Here is a 16,184-nt window from a genome sequence, read left to right on the forward strand (position 1 = left end):
TAACGAGTGACAGGTGAGTGCAATTAAGGCCAAGCACCACCCCCAATCAAAGGTGAGGACAAGAAGTGCATCTGCCAGTAGGTGGCGGTAATGCACCTTTCAATTGTTTGCCAACCGCCAATATAACTGTAAGAAAGAAGAAGAAGAAAGTGCATCTGATGAAGTGAATGTGCTGAAAGGTGAGCCTTTACAACAGTGTCCAAATTCAGAGGCTGCTTCCACCTGAGGACCCGGTCTAAAGAAAGCCGGGTAGTACGTCACGAGCTGGAGTGAAACTGCCGTCTGCTCCTTGCTATCTAATACATAACCGGGCGCTGACGTAAACGCTTCTGTTTAATTATTTTCTGTTTGACGTTTATTCAGCTGTGTGAAAACCCCGGAGGAACCCTCCTGAGGGATTAATAAAGTTACATTTAATTTAATCTAATCTAATAACTTTAATCTCAGCCAAACCGATTTACTCACGAACAAATAAAACACTGAAAAAGCCGAACAATAACATTTTTAAGTTATCAAAGTGACTATATCATGTTTAACCCGAGTAGCAAAAGACCGCGGGGGTTTGAAAACGATGTTTGGATCGGCTCAGATATTTGAAGTTTACACAGCTACATTCTCACATGAAAATATGTTAAAAGTTTTTTTGCGACCCAGAAAGCGAAATAAGAGTAATATTAAATCTAAGCAGCTGCCGCCATTGTTGGAAACTGGAATAGGCTGGGCCGCGCTATGAATTCTGCGATATGGTTTTTCAATTTTGTTGTCCGGCTGGAAAATCGGGAAAAATTCGGGAGAATGGTGGCTCCGGGAGATTTTCGGGAGGGGCACTGAAATTTGGGATTCTCCCGGAAAAATTGGGAGGGTTGGCATGTATGGTTGTGGCAACATCACTAACCTTGTCAAACACCTCAGAGTAAATCATATCACAGAATATGACGAGTGTATGTTGAGGTTGTTGTGATATTTTGATACCATGGTAGCATTTACAGGATATTGTTTTATAGTGATATTATACAGGAAAACTGTTACTCAATAAGGCCCATTTACTAGTTGTTTTTCTCTTTCTCTGTGACCCAAGAATTAATGTGTAAGAATCACAGGCTGGTACCAAGGTCGAAAATACCACAGAGATCACTTCTTTACTCCCATCCTCCCTTCTTTATCTCCTAGAAAAGAGCTTGTTAAAGGCCAGGTGGTTTGTTTCAGAATTCACTAATGAAAGAACTCTATATTCTATGTCTAGGAGTGTATTTTGCTGGGATAATCATAAATTGTAGCTGAACTGATAAACTATACAAAGGATACTTCTCTGCTCACAAGGCAGGAAGACGTTTCCTTATTTGGTCTGTACCGGTTTGAACTGAGAATCTGCTGACACACGAACCTTTTTCCTCTATATAAGCTGTTGTCTGATGAATAAACCTTTGAGTTGATTTTGGGAAAGCAACCTGAAGCAGTCTGTGTTTCCTTGTTCTCCCAAGCTACTCCCGGCGCTGTAACTAACCCGCTGAACGGCATACCTGAGTGTTACTTTGAATAATTTTGAATCTTATAGGGTAAAGACAAAACTCTGCTTATAGGTGCCCACGCCTCGGAGGAAACCCGATCCACGGAGAAACCGGGGACCGAGATTTCCTTCAGAGGTGAACTGAAGAGGAGAGGGACAGGTGCTGCTAGGGCGAGACAGATGTCTCTCACGGAGTCCTTTAGTGCTGCAGGCAGGCAAGGTGTTCAAATAGCACAACTTCAGTTTTGTTATTTCTATATGATGAACTCTGCATTATTAAGTGATAAGAACAAGTAATCTGATGTCCTGTAATTATTATGACACTATAATTTGAGATACAATAAATAAAAATAAGTTTTTGTACAAAGTATCGGTATCGGATCAGTATTGTCGATACCACCCTGAATATTGCTTGGTATCGGATTGGAAAGAAAATCAGTGGTATCACACATCACTAGTTACCAAACCCGACATCCTCATTTTGAAGCTTAGCTCCCTTTACCTACTACTATAGTCTTTTTTTTATTTCCAGAAGCGAAACAAGTGCTATGTCATAATGCTAACTAACTTGGTAATCAGTCTGTATCCACAGATTATATGAGCCACATGTGAAATAAGCCTCAGTCCAATTTGAACAGTGAGATATAAAAATGCTGTAAGCATGTTTATTTCTGCTGTAATTTTGAGCATTTTAGCATGAGACTGATTCACTGCTGGCGCCCCTGCTGGACATCAAAGGAACTGCGGGCTTTAGTTCTTCAGCGTCTCGCATACGAAGTACCTTCGCTGCACAGTTTCCCGCTAAGTTGACGGTAGCCCCTGGCAGGTTCATTTGAACTTTGACCTCGGTGAGGTATGACGTCTATATCTCAGATTGACAGGTGCAAAACTTGTCGTAGTACAAGCAGAGCGCTGCAGCAAGTTCAACACAAACGTTGGGCTGTTCGCTCAACCAGCACTCGCCACTTCCTGTGTGATCAGCCTTCAGAAGTTGAGTAGCTGGGCAGCCTGATTAAGATAATGGAAGAACTATTGTCTGTTCTTGTTGTTTTTTTTTTTCTTGTTAAAGCAGAAACAAGAAGACAGACATCCATTAAGCAGATTAAGAGAAGTTCAGCCTTTCCAGGAGGAATTTCAAAGTGGGAAACTTCACAGAGAGTGATATGAACACCTTCTCTTCTCTGTTGGCCAGGCGGATCTTTTTAAATAGGACTCTTTCCCCCCCAAGATTTGGCCACTGGATAAGAGAAGTCATGGGTCACGTTCATCTTGAAGATATCAGCTACACCATAACAGGATCTATTGGAAAATCCCGTGCTACCTGATAACATTCATATCCTTTGCTGAAAGCATGGCGGCTGGTATTATTAAAACATACTGTGATGCTATTATTGACCTATGTGACATAATTATAATTTATTTTTAAATATTACTGAGAAAACATGTTGATAATTCCTAACTATCTTTGCATGCTTAATAATCTGGTATTGTATTTATTTTGGTTCATATAGTCTGTATTGTTTTTTTTCTCAAAACAAAATACAATAAAGACTTTGTTTGAAAACAAAGACTGTTTCTCGGGTTCTATTTGCCGTTTTTACTGGTTTCTGCTTCCACCTGCTGGTCCTTTGCAGCACCACAGTCACACAGATGCCCTCAGATCACATTCAGCAGCTTCTGTGCTTAAACCCTGAACATGATATTCACACTGCTCATCTTCCAGCCATTTAAATAACAATGTCTAATATGACTAGAAATCGTCTCCAAGCAACTTCAAATACATTGCCCCAGTTTATTTAATCAGAGTATTGGACCCGTCCTTACCATTTTTGTCTTTGGTGTTTCATAAAATTGGAACAAATTAGATTTTTTTTTTTTTTATGAATTTCTTTTCATCTGCTTCCATTTGAAGGAGCTGTAACCCGAGTCTCAGATAATGGGCCTGTATCTGTCTTTCTGTCCGAAACAAGCTGTTTCACTCCTCCCCCAGGAGGACAACTTTTGTTCTGGTTGGCTACCCCTCACAATCAGAAGGTTTGAACAGCAGGTGGGCGGACTTCTGTCTGACACGATCATAATAGAATACACCCTCTGCATGACATTATATACCAAGAGTTTATGAAAATGAGATCAGACAGCAGTCTATTGTACAACACAGGAAAGAGGAAAAGCACAGTAGATTGTTCTCCATCATGAAAATGAGATGAGAGATTTCACAGATAAACTTTTATTATGCCTGCACAGTGTCGCAATACAGAAGGTTAACATATCAAACACTTAAACTTTGCTTCACTCATACATATAAAATCACTATAAAATGTCACTCTAATATCTGCTACTGTTTTTCCAACATTCACAAAGGAAACGCCACTTCACTTCCTTCCTGTGGTTTAAAAAAAAAAAAAAAATCCATCATCACCTGCTTCTCTCAACAGTAAGACCATTTTCTGTCAAAGAAAATCAAAGGAGAGAAAAATGCTGCAGGATAAATAAAAACAGAAGAGTTTGTTAACGTCACAGCCCAGCTCATCTTGATCATTCCACATCCCACAACTGGGCCTACGCCACATGAGCGATCTGGCACAAACCCTGACATACAGAGACCTGCTGAGTGCATCTGATTCAACATGGAGGGAAGATAGTCTCTCGCTCACCTGAAACTGAATGCTGAGGAAGGGGAGACTTTGCCTGCTGAGGCTAACTAAACACCATTTTTCACTCAGAATATCTTCGAAAGACATTAAACTCATCCATGAGAAAACATGAATGCTTTTAGGGATCTGTAGTTATCAAGCTAACTTTGGGTTTAATTCTGTCTTTTCAGGGTTATAAAGGTGGTATGTCACCATGGTAACTGATGCTACAGACCAAAGTTGCTCCAGGTTTTGTTGCAGGTAAGCGTTCACCATCTACTGACCAATCAGATTTTTGGACGATAGTCACCATGGCTGGAGTGCAGACAGTCCAAGGGTCTGAAGTGTTCGTGGTTATCGGATGAGCATCAGTAAGAAATAAGGATTCTTAGAGAAAGTTTATAGTTTCCTGTTTTTACAGATGGAGATAAGAAATAAAGGACTCGGAAGCACTTTTCCCCCCTCACTGACGTTAAAACTGTTTCTTCTGTTTAAGCTAACTTCTGAATTGTTTGGTTTGTGGGAGCAAAAGAGCAACTTGCAGCTTGAATTTTTCACTAAATATGAGGTGTGATGAAAAAGTTCAGAGAAGTGGACACACAAAAAAAGATGGAAATGTATGCAGTCTCCCCTTCATGGTGACCTCAGACACCTCTGGACCTCTGAGTGCTGCATATCTTCAGAAATACTAACAGAAAATCTGTCATCAAGAAAATAAACTAGTCCAGATAATGCAGATCACATTTTAATCCAGTCTTGGACAGTGAAGAGTTCAGTTTTAAGGGACTGTGACATGAAACGGACTGCCGGGGACGTTCTCGTCTCCCCACTTCACAATGAGGATGTAGCTGCCCTGCTCTTTAACAGTATACGTGACATTGTACATCCTGTTGCCCATGTGTTTGACGTACACTTCCTCGCAGGGTGTCTTCGGCCCGTGGACACCGACCATCAACATGTTTGTGCCTGCAAGGAAAAAAACGGAAATATCGTGAGTGGTGAAGAAAAATCTCAGATTTGACTTTCACGAAAGACAGGAGGGACGAAATGGTCACCTGCTTTACTGCAGTCGACTGTGAAGGTGTTCTTCTGACCAATGAAGGCCTTTGAAAGGCCGGCACCTCTGGAGATGACTTTACTGGCATCTGAGGAAAATTTAGGCAGAGAGGCAAAAGGGCTGCCCATCGCTACTGACTTGCTGACGGTCTCCACAAGAACAGACGACGTCTCATGCAAACTGTGGCCACCTGACAGACGAGGTCCTGGAAGAAGAAGAGTTAGAGTCAGCTTTCTCCAACAGTATGTGGACATCCCTTCAGGTTTACTGAAAAGGAGGAAAAGGAGTCATATGGTCAGTATCACCAGCTATGTAGAGCTTGGTGTCCTACAAGTGCATAAAAACAATTGGTTCCAAACAAGCTTTATTTAGAACTGAATGTGCTCTTTATCTCTGGAGGAATCAGTGGAAAGTGATGAATCATGCTTTATTTCCAGGAATCACTACGCCTGAAGGCAGCATGCAGACTGTACACAACAAGACCGAATCACTTTCATCCTCATTTCCAAGGAAACCCCAGGAAACTATACCCGTGAGTATCAGGAAAACTCACGGACTGACCTCAGTAAAAGGTCAATGGTCATTGACCCACCTGATACTTTGGCCTTGAAGGGGCTGCCTACAATGTGCTGGGGTCCTCCATACTTGATGGAGATCAGGTAGCTTCCAGGAGCCATAGGTGTGTAGGAAACCTTATACCCCTCAGGAGACTCCTGACAATCCATCTTAACCTTTGATGGGCCATCAATTGTCACGGACAGTGCTCCTGAGCCGGCGTTACAAGTATTGACAATAAACTCTGATGCCATGCCTAAATAAAGTGAGAACGCTCATTAAAACTCTCCTTCATCAAATGGCTTCAAAGTTAAAGACTTTGTTTTTTGTATATACCTGTGGTTCCTCCCTCCAGACCTGACCCAAACGCAGACACCATTCCTGGATCTCCGACCTGACCTGGTTCTCCTACTCTGATCTTGAAGGGACTGCCGGGGACATGGCTGCCATTAAAACGAACGTCTATAGAATGAACTCCATTCTCCTTTGGGATGAACCTGATAGCATGCTGATCTGTAGAAACAGGAAATCATTGATTTACAAACAGTTCTATAACCACCGTAAATACAGACTTTGAGAAAGAGGTTTCTTATACGAATGACTCTATAATCCTGTATTTAATATGAAGATTAAATACAAGAAAGATTTAAACTTCCAAACACTCTGAAAAATTACAAATTAAAATTAATAGTTAAGCAGTAAATAACAGTCTTGTATTTATAGCAAATAAGTGATCTGAACCTGAAAAACTAAAAGGTCGTGGGCCCAGACTTGAACCTTGTGGAACTCCAAATGTAATTTTGACTGGGTTAGGAAATCGTGGTGGATCCATGTTTGGTTTTTAATTGTACTCAAAAGTCCTAAAGATCACTTCACTAACAGCTATAATGGGGTCTTACCGCTGTCCAGCTCAGTGATGTAACACTCTTCGGTGGCTCCTGATGGCGTGTGGATCTTGGCATCAATTAGCCCTCTTGCTCCATTGAGCTGCACTGCAAAGGAGGCCTCCTGACCCACCTTCAGACCCATCTCCTGGTAAAGAAAAGGGATTCAGTGCTTTGGACCATGGAGATTAAAAGTGTTCAACAAGCAGTTCTCGGTTATTTTAAACAAATGGAATATGCTTCCTCAGTACTGCAGATACTCATTTAAGTGTTTTTACAAGATTTCTTTGGTGGTCTGATTAATAAAGTTTGTAGTGCCTGTTTTTATATTTATGCCTATGTTTTAAAGATTTGGCTTTAATTATAAATTGTTTAATCAAAACTATTTAGTTTTTTTATTTTTAAAATAGAAATTTGTCAGTTTAGTTTTATTTCTGTCTTTTTTTGTGAGCTCCTCCATAGCCTTTTTTCTGTTAATGTTACCAGCATAATTTTTTTTTTAATTTCACAATTTAACATATTGTGACTTTGTTTTTTTTCCCTACTTGTACACACATTTGTTATATCTCAAGAATAAATGTGTTGCATACAAAGAAAGAGGGCAGCGATTAAATATTCAGAGATAAATATACACACCTATGAACACAAATACAATCCTCAACACAGCACAGTTATTGAGACTCTAAAAATAAATCTGTCCACAGTAAATATAATTCTCAAAGGGTTTCATTTCTGTAAGTTCAGCTGGTAGATTTAGATCTTTCCTCACCTGCAGGCTGGTGATGGTGAGGCGGCGAGCGTCATCTGACAGCGAGGCGATGGGGACGGTAAAGGGGGAGTCTGGGATATGTTCATCATTGAATTTGATGGAGACCTCATAATCACCTGAACAAAAGAAATATATTATTGTTGGAAGGATATGCACTTTCTCCTTTAATACTTTAACGATCACAACAATTTGCAGATCCAATGATAAAAAAACAACAAAAACAATATAACATTATAACAAGGAACTTCAAAAACATTTAGGCTACGTTCACACTGCAGGTCTTGATGCTCAATTCCGATTTTTTGATCAAATCCGATTTTTTTTGTCTGCTCGTTCACACTACAAATAAAATGCGACAGCAAACGCGTTCTAGTGTGAACGCTCAAAGCGGCCCGCATGCGCAAAAGAAGACGTCATACACAACGCGCTCTGTTTAGACCCAGAGCAAACAGTATTGTTTGACTGATAGCCCTTAATATAAAGACTTCGGACTTCACGTTTCCCAATTTTTGCTTTAAATTATTTTGTTATTTACATAATAATGTAAATAACTTAATAATTATCATTATTGCTGTTTTAGAGGAGCGGTGCTTCAAAGGATAGCTGCAGATTTCTGTCAGAATCTGCAGATTATACAGTATAAATAAAATGTTCACGTTTCTCCAACGTCGTCTTCCCAACAGTTTCACTGGATGGCCAGGAAGCGTTCGCGATGTCTTATCGGGCGCTTCTCCGGCGCTGATAATTGGCGTCTGTCTTGTGTCAGTGACGTAAAAGACGGATTTAATGCGACTTGACCGTTCAAACAGCAGTCGCTTTCTGAAACATCGGATATATATCGGATTCAGTACCACATACGAAAGTGACCCAGATCGGATTTGTGCCGTTCACACTGTCATACCATGATTGGGTATGGGTCGCATAGGGTCAAAAAAAAAAAGTCGGATTTGATGCGCTTTCGCCTGCAGTGTGAACGTAGCCTTATACTGTTTTTAAGTTCTAATTTTATTTCTGTTAATCTGCAAGTTTGTTTTTCAAAAGTTGCCCATTTACCATGAGTTCTAACTTTAATCTGTTTTTTTCTTAATTTATTTTTATATATCGTTCCAGAGGCAGAGCACGCTTACACTTTTACAATTACAATAATTATACTGTGACATGGATGGATTTGAACTAAACTGGTCCTGGGCGAATATTTGAAATGATAAAATTCAAGTAGTGATTCCAGGCTTGTGCCTTTGTTGCTATGTAGGTAGAAACCTTGTGGAATATAAGTTTGTATGCAGATCAAACCCTTTACCATCAGATACAGAATCCTAATGATGTTTATTGTCAAATTTTCACACAAATAAGGAATTTTTCACCATAACAGCAAGACAAGAGTGATACAATTAATCAGAGGAATAAAAACAAAACAAAAAACAAATAAACACCACAATAATCTGTCAGAGAGTATTAAAACTATCAGAGAGTATTAAAAGTATTAAAATTAAAATGATAACATCTCACAGAAAAAGGTTAGGCTTCTTTCATTGGCTGAAATAAATCTGAGAGGCTTAAGCCAAATATCTCTTGAGACTTACCAGGTTCCTGCACTACGTAAATAACTCCACAGGATCCATCTTTCCTGTCTTCAAATGTTATCTCAGCCTTGCTGGGTCCTTCTACAGCAATAGAGAGACCTCCAGCACCAGCCTCTCTGGTCCAGATACTGAACTCCGCTGCAAAACAACACAAACTGTGAGAGCTGCAGTTCCTATGGTGGCCACTAGAGGAGCTTTTTGTAAAGAAAATTTTTCAAATTGAACTGAAATAGCAGACATATCATCAGTGAAACAAAATTAGGAACATGGGTGTTTCAAGAGTTCATTTGACACATCACAGATGGATGTTTTGTTTCCTGTGACCAAACCTTGCTGACATGTAGGAGCATGTCAGCATGCTTCTTCATCCAAAGATTCAAATGAAATCAAAGTTGTTACAGAAGAAGCAAAAAGAAACCGGTTCATAAGGACAGAAGAAGAGATAAGGAACAAATGTAAATCCTACAGCCCACCTGGGATTCCTGCCACTCCGCGGTCCAGTCCAGTGCCTCCTGCTCTGACCTTGTGGGCCCCTCCCTCTCCCAGGGGCCCCACAGTGAACTGGAAGGGGCTCCCAGGGACGTGCTGGCCCCGGTATTTGACGTTGACAGTGTGAGGTCCCATCTCCTGAGGGATGAAGCGGACGCTGTAGGTGCTCTCCTCTCCTTTAATGATCTCTGCGTCCTCTGTCTTTCCTCCAGGACTCGTCACCTGAGCCGTCATCTCCTGGTTAGCTGCCTCACCTGACAGGATTAGGAGAATGTTACTGAGGATCAGATGATTCATCCAGCAAATGTTTCATAGTCAGTTTTTACATAGCATGCACCAAAAAAAAAAAAAAAATCTTGCATCATGCACTGGTTAATATGTCACGGATTTAGATTTTGTAGGTTTTTGGTCTATAGCATGTTTATTTTGTAATTTTTAGTAGCTAAAATTAGGTGTGGAGCTCCTCAGAAATCAATCCAAGGTCCTCTTTTCTTTTTTCAATTGTTAGTTCAGTTTGAACAAATCATCTCATTCAATAGTAACATTTAAGTGAAAATACATTTTTATGAAGAATTTGATAAGAAATAGTGATGATACTGTAAATACTTGAACTGCAATCTTTTAATAATTTTACAAATTTAAAATGTTTCCTTGAGAGTGCGTATTACTAATATGCTTAATGGATGTTTGTCTTTGTCTTTCTGCTTTAAAATAGTCTTAAAGATGAACAGAAATCAGTTCTTCCACGTCTCAGTCAACAAAAACAACAGCAACCATTAACCTATAAAAAAAACCTGCTTTTCCTCAAAAGTCCACTAGAGGCTCCAACAGTACAAACATGGCCCAGAAGTCTCTGAACTGGACTTCTGGGCTGTATTTGTATTGTTGGAGCCTTTTTAAGGTTTTTTTAATTTTTATTTTTTATCTGACCAATGATATGACTGCTGAACCTGTAAGCAGCTCCTTCCTTCTACTGCAACTATAAACCCAACACATTTCTTTATTGCTGTATCTGAGATTAGGCACAGTGCCCACATCAGGCCAGACTGAATAACAATACTACCTTAATCCAGACATTTTGACAGCAGAATGCAGACAAAGAGAAGTGAGAGAGCTGGAAGAATCAGAGCAGGTTAGAGGGTTAGCATGGGAGGCCATTACAGCACAACACTCTGTTAAATCAGCCACTCTCACTTACCACACACACACACACACACACACACACACACACACACACACACACACACACACACACACACACACACACACACACCGTTCTGCAGCGGCTGTCGGCTGCCGGTCGGCATCCCGCTGAAGCCACTAAGACTCTCTCGCCCTAGAAAATCTCCAAATACGTCTCTAAAGGGATCGCCTCCGACCTGCGTGCTCTCCTCCACCCGCACCTCCCTCTTGGTCTCTCCGGCTCGGGTTTTGCTGATCTCCGTCCGCTCGGTCCGGGTGTAGGTGTGGCTGCTGCGGGTGAACGTCCGGGTCAAACGGTCCTGAGCCGAAACCATCTGAAACCAGTTTCCTGCGACCCAGAGGAGAAGCAGGAAGGAGGAGGAGGAGGAAATAGTGGACAAAGACGAGGAGGTGAAGAGAAGGAAGCAGGGAGGGCAGGAGCCGACAGGAGGAGGATGAGGAGGAGGCAGATATCACAGCTCACCTGGTATTTTGAGGTTGAGGTCACACGTGCTGCCCACGGTGGCAATGGAGGGTGCCTGACGTTTCCGGGTGATGCTCTCTTTCATCCGACCTTCACCAAACACCTTCACCGTGAACGGACTTCCTGTTCACACAAACATCACATCACAACTGAAAGCCGAAACTCTTAGACCCTCATGCTTTGTCCAGAGCATCAGATCAACACCTAGCTCATCAGATCTGAACCAATGATCTATCTAACTCTTTATGGTAGTTACAGGAAAATGTTTTGTACTTGTGAAGAACTACTTCAGGCATCTGCATTCATCTTTTATACCATCTGCAGTGGTACGTTCTCTTTCTACAAACTAATTTGCCTCAAATCAAACTTGGAATAATTTTTCGTACCTGGCACATGCTGGTCGGCGAACTTGATGTTGATGATGTAGTTTCCTGGTTCTGTGGGACAGTAGGTGACCTTACATGTCCCGTCCTCCACGTCCTCACAGTTGATGTCCACCTTACTGGGACCCTCGATGGACAGACCCAGACCTCCATAACCTGCCACAAACACAGACATTGAGGGTTAGAATCTGAAATCCTGAGCTTCAGCGCTCTGATTGTGTGGATGAAGGTTGAATCCTCGCCTGCATTCCTTGTGTCCACAATGAACTCGGCCACCTCGAACACGTGTCCCTCCACCAGCCCCTGACCGTAAACCTTCACCTTGCTGGCATCTCCGATCTCCGACTGACCCACCATGATCTTAAATGGACTATTGGTCACATGTTTCCCGTTCTTCTTCACACTGACCACGTGTTCACCAACTTCCTTTGGTGTGAAGGATATTCCTGCAGGAAAGAGACATGTCATCAGAAACGTGGAGTCTCTTGTACAGCTGTGCGAATTCTTTTTACTGTAGAAAATCACACGTCCGTGTAGGAATGGGAATTGAGATCCGAGTAGTTCAGTTCTTTTGAATCGTCTGCCTACCTATCTGTCCCACTTATCGGTTTTTGCACGCTACAATCTGCTGATTTCAGTTTGTGTGTCAGAGGAGGAAAATAGTTGGGCAGTTTCCAGTGTGGATGTGGACTTTTATTTTTATTGCACAAAAGGACGAGAACGCGATGGTAAAGTGCAAACTGCATCCAGGATAGACACAACTGCATCATATGCTGATAACACAAATTCACCTCTTTTCTAACATCTGCACAGCCAACACTAAGCTAGTATTCAACCCAGAAAAATGTAAAAACTGAGTGTCTGCTGACATAGCTGGACTGGCCATCGGGTATACCGGGCATTTGCCCGGTGGGCCGCTGGCGATTTTTTGTTTTTATGGGCCGATGGATTTTTTTTTTTAGGAAGGGTATATATAATGAAAGGTGTTGGATTGGCCAATTGGTCATGATCGACTCTGGGCTGGACCAATTACAGCCGAGGAGGTCGGATTCACCCGCCCCCTTGTTTAGCAATCACGTGATTTTCGCGCATTGCATGCCGGGAACTCGTGGCAAAACAATCCAAGTACCGCATCAAATGCAAGCATTTGCAGCACCGCTAAACGTTCATTCTCCGGTTCCAATACCTTCCTGTTTTTTCTTTGCCGCACAAAAAAGGAATGTACAAAAGGAGAACAATGCCGGTCCGTACAAAGACAGACTCGACGAAAAGACAAAGAAAAGATACGAGGAAAAAAATCAAAGGAGTGAGAAAAATGACGTATTAACTACTACAAAACTCTGACCTTTGTGGGAATGCTTGGAGCAGACTAACATGTGAGCTGAAGTGTTCTGAGACGTTATATTTGGTATATCCAGACCATCCGTCGGCTCTTACTTCGGAAACATGGCTTAAAAATTTCTCTTCAACGACGTAATCCGATAAAAAAAAAAAGATCTCTTTACCCGTCGGCTTCCCGTGGCTGTCATGCGACCGGCTATTGCAGTTAATAATACAACAGCTTCTTGCCATTTTTTGGGTTTCTTTTTATCGCTGTGTAACTGAGTTCAATTGAAAGCCTGCGTGCGCTAGTACCTCTTGCCACAAGTTCCCAGAATCCTTTGCGGTTTTACCCCTGAATGACGTCACATTTATCCTGGTGGGCCGGTCTCTAGTCAAAATGCCCGGGCCGATTTTTTGTCCCAGTCCAGCCTTGTCTGCTGACTGTGACGATATTCTGATCCTCACACCTGTGTCACCTCCAAAAACATGAACAATAGTCTCAGATCTGGCCTGCTTCAGACCTTCAGCACCTGAAGGTTTTCCCTTTCAAGTCCTAATAAAGACATTATTATTTAGGGACAATAAGGTAATTTTATCACCGATGAATTAGTGATGGACAGCTAGCTTTGTTGACTGGGTAATAATTTGAAGAATGTAATATTTAGAAAACCAAATATTTGATGAAATCTGGATAATAATAAAGATTCTATGTTGTTTGGTTTTGGTCCACGTTTTGCCAAAGGGTGACTGAGAAGCATTGAAGCATAGAAACTGACCGATATGTCTGTTGGGCAGCCTCTTCAGCAGGCAGGGCTCCTCGTTTCCTGACGGAGCTCTGATCGTCGCGGTCAGGCTGCTCAGGTCCGTCTCCATAATTTTTAAGGAAACATCTGTTGCCGTGCCAACGTTAAGCTGGGATGTTCTCATAGAGTCGTCACCTGGAGATCAAATGTGAGACGACAAAGTAATAGTGAAAACCAGCTTAGTTCAATCAGCCAAACTTTACTCATACTGCAGCTTTTAATGCAGGTTACAGCACCCACAGACAAGCCAGCACCGACACAAATGAAACAACGTGCAATGACATAAACAAACTAAAACAAACTAAACTGGCATCAATTTGAAAACAGAAATTAAGCTAATGATTGGCCATGTGATGGACGTACCGTGGGTAACAGGTGCTGCTTACTGAACAACTATCATGACTAATTTTAAAAAAACTACACTGAAAGGTGGAGCATGATGAGAAGGAGCTTGGGAACTTTAAAAGGTGAGGGGGGTGTCTCGGCAGGGGAATGTGCTCTCCAAATGCAGACTAAATCAACATTCACAGCTCGATGCCAGAGTTTGGACCACCTAAGCAGAAAATCTTTTAATCTTTTGATTATGATGATGATGAGCTTTTATGTCTGACATAAAACAAAAACCATATACAAACATACACATATACACTGATGCCTGCATACACACACATATGCACACAAAAAAATACAATAAATAAAGAAAATCTCAGTGACATGAAATAAACCACTTAATCATCAAGTCCAAAATGGAGCAGGAAGAAGTATGTACACGCTGATTAATCCCTACCCTATGCTCAGCACTCTACTGATTCATGATATTCATCATTACCCCCACTTTGCCTCAGCACTTGTATACACGTACCACACAAAAAAGAAGAAAGACAGGAATAATCTATGTGTAAATATAGATGTAATTCATATATAGATACTTTTTCTTTTCTTTGATGGCCAAGACTTGGAGGAACAATTAAAAACCGAGACTGTCACTGTCCTGGGTCTGTGACCCAGTGTTTTGTTTCTGTATATTGAACTTTGATTTTGTCATTGTTTATCTTTTCTAGTCTTTTGGTTTCTGTGTTCCATGGTTGCTGTCTCACCTAGTTAAGTCCGTGTCTGTTATGTTTCTTGTTTTACTTTGAAAGTCTGCGTCCTATGTCAATGTATTGAGTTTTGCTTCCCCTTGGTCATGTCTGATTACTCCCAGCTGTGTTCTCCTGTGTCTCATTCCCTCGTTATCCGTCTGTCTATTTAAGCCTTGTGTTTCCCTCTGTTAGTTACTGGTTCGTCTGCGTGTCTGTATTTCTCCAGGTGTCTCTCCATGTTTTCAGGTTTGTAGTCACAGGTTTTTATTTCTTGTATTATTATTTCGTAGCTCTTCCCAGTTTAGGTTTTGTTAGCGTAGTTCCCTGCGATACCCTGCTTTGGTTTGTATTTTCCCCTTTCATTATTAATAAACTTTCTCACAGCTACGCCGTTGTCAGTGCTTGCGTTTGGGTCCACATCCTGCATCTCCTGATGATCTGCCCCCCAGATCGTGACATAGACAGGTTAACAATGAGCCAGTGAAGGTCAGGAGGTTAAATAATGTAATTAGGAAATATTATAATGACAAGGAAGGATAATTACAAGAAGTTAGACAACCAAAAGAAGAACACATGCCACGTCATGGTTTGACAAAACAAAGAAACTTTCCAGAACACTTTAAAGCTGTTAGAGTTAAAGTGAAACCTTTTACAGGACTAAATGACTGAATAACTGAAGATAAAAATGCTGGATAATTTATTTTCTGAATTTAGCTGAAAAAAAATCTGATCATTTATATCTGCTTTGATTGGAAAGGGTTTTGTATATTTGGTGTCCCACAGGAAGATAGAGCAGAGTGTTGTCTGCGTACAGAGATAGAAATCAACTAAAGGCAATCCACATGTGACCAAGTACACAGTTAATATCTATCTTTTTCTGCACGTGCTTCATAATTAATGTGTTTTGAAGGTACTGAAAGGTATTGATTGTGAAGATATTCAAGCTAAGCATGTTAGTTTTCTTAAAAGAAGATTTTCTACATTCTTGGAGGTAGTTCTGAAAAATTACACATTAAATTCAAATTACATCTTTTGTTAAAATCATAAAAATGTACAACGTCATAGGTGCTGCAGCTGCTTTTTGATGAACAATCATTTAAAAAGTGTTGCTTAAAACTGAGCTGTCTGGACAAAAGCCCGACTTTCCCGAGGAGAGAGAATTTTTTACCAGTAATCTTGGCAGTGAAGGGGCTGCCAGGGATGTGTTTGTCATCAAACTTGACGATGATGTTGTAGTCTCCAGGTGCGGTGGGCAGGTAGGACACTGTGCATGTCCCGTCCTTGTTGTCTTTACAGCTGATCTCTGCTTTGGATGGACCTTCAACTGCCAGAGACAAACCTCCTGTAGAAAGAGTGGGAACACTTACTGCCTTTCTTATCTTCAGTTTCACATGGTGTCTTCTTCTGATTAAATACACATTTCATATTTCAGATAAAAGATACAGTCATA

General features: G+C 41.1%; 1 protein-coding gene across 5 annotated transcripts in view; it reads right to left on the minus strand.

Annotated features, from left to right (window-relative positions):
* Window positions 1–3,718: 3,718 nt before the first annotated feature.
* The window catches only part of LOC113009298 (filamin-C-like), a 64,445-nt gene continuing 51,979 nt past the window's right edge, over window positions 3,719–16,184 (minus strand). For 4 of the 5 annotated variants that reach the window (XM_026147515.1, XM_026147514.1, XM_026147513.1 and 1 more), the window contains 14 exons: window positions 15,903–16,076; window positions 13,626–13,787; window positions 11,769–11,972; window positions 11,530–11,682; window positions 11,144–11,266; window positions 10,751–11,008; window positions 9,462–9,731; window positions 8,989–9,126; window positions 7,406–7,521; window positions 6,652–6,784; window positions 6,089–6,265; window positions 5,790–6,008; window positions 5,196–5,402; window positions 3,719–5,106 (listed from right to left, as the gene is read on the minus strand). In XM_026147515.1, the coding sequence (XP_026003300.1) occupies window positions 4,919–5,106; window positions 5,196–5,402; window positions 5,790–6,008; window positions 6,089–6,265; window positions 6,652–6,784; window positions 7,406–7,521; window positions 8,989–9,126; window positions 9,462–9,731; window positions 10,751–11,008; window positions 11,144–11,266; window positions 11,530–11,682; window positions 11,769–11,972; window positions 13,626–13,787; window positions 15,903–16,076 (2,522 nt within the window). In that variant the 3' untranslated portion in view covers window positions 3,719–4,918. The remainder of the gene's footprint in view (window positions 5,107–5,195; window positions 5,403–5,789; window positions 6,009–6,088; window positions 6,266–6,651; window positions 6,785–7,405; window positions 7,522–8,988; window positions 9,127–9,461; window positions 9,732–10,750; window positions 11,009–11,143; window positions 11,267–11,529; window positions 11,683–11,768; window positions 11,973–13,625; window positions 13,788–15,902; window positions 16,077–16,184) is intronic. The other variant, XM_026147516.1, reaches the window with a different exon arrangement.

Source organism: Astatotilapia calliptera, chromosome 17 (genome assembly GCF_900246225.1).
Source record: "Astatotilapia calliptera chromosome 17, fAstCal1.2, whole genome shotgun sequence".
In the NCBI taxonomy this organism is placed as follows: Eukaryota; Metazoa; Chordata; class Actinopteri; order Cichliformes; family Cichlidae; genus Astatotilapia; species Astatotilapia calliptera.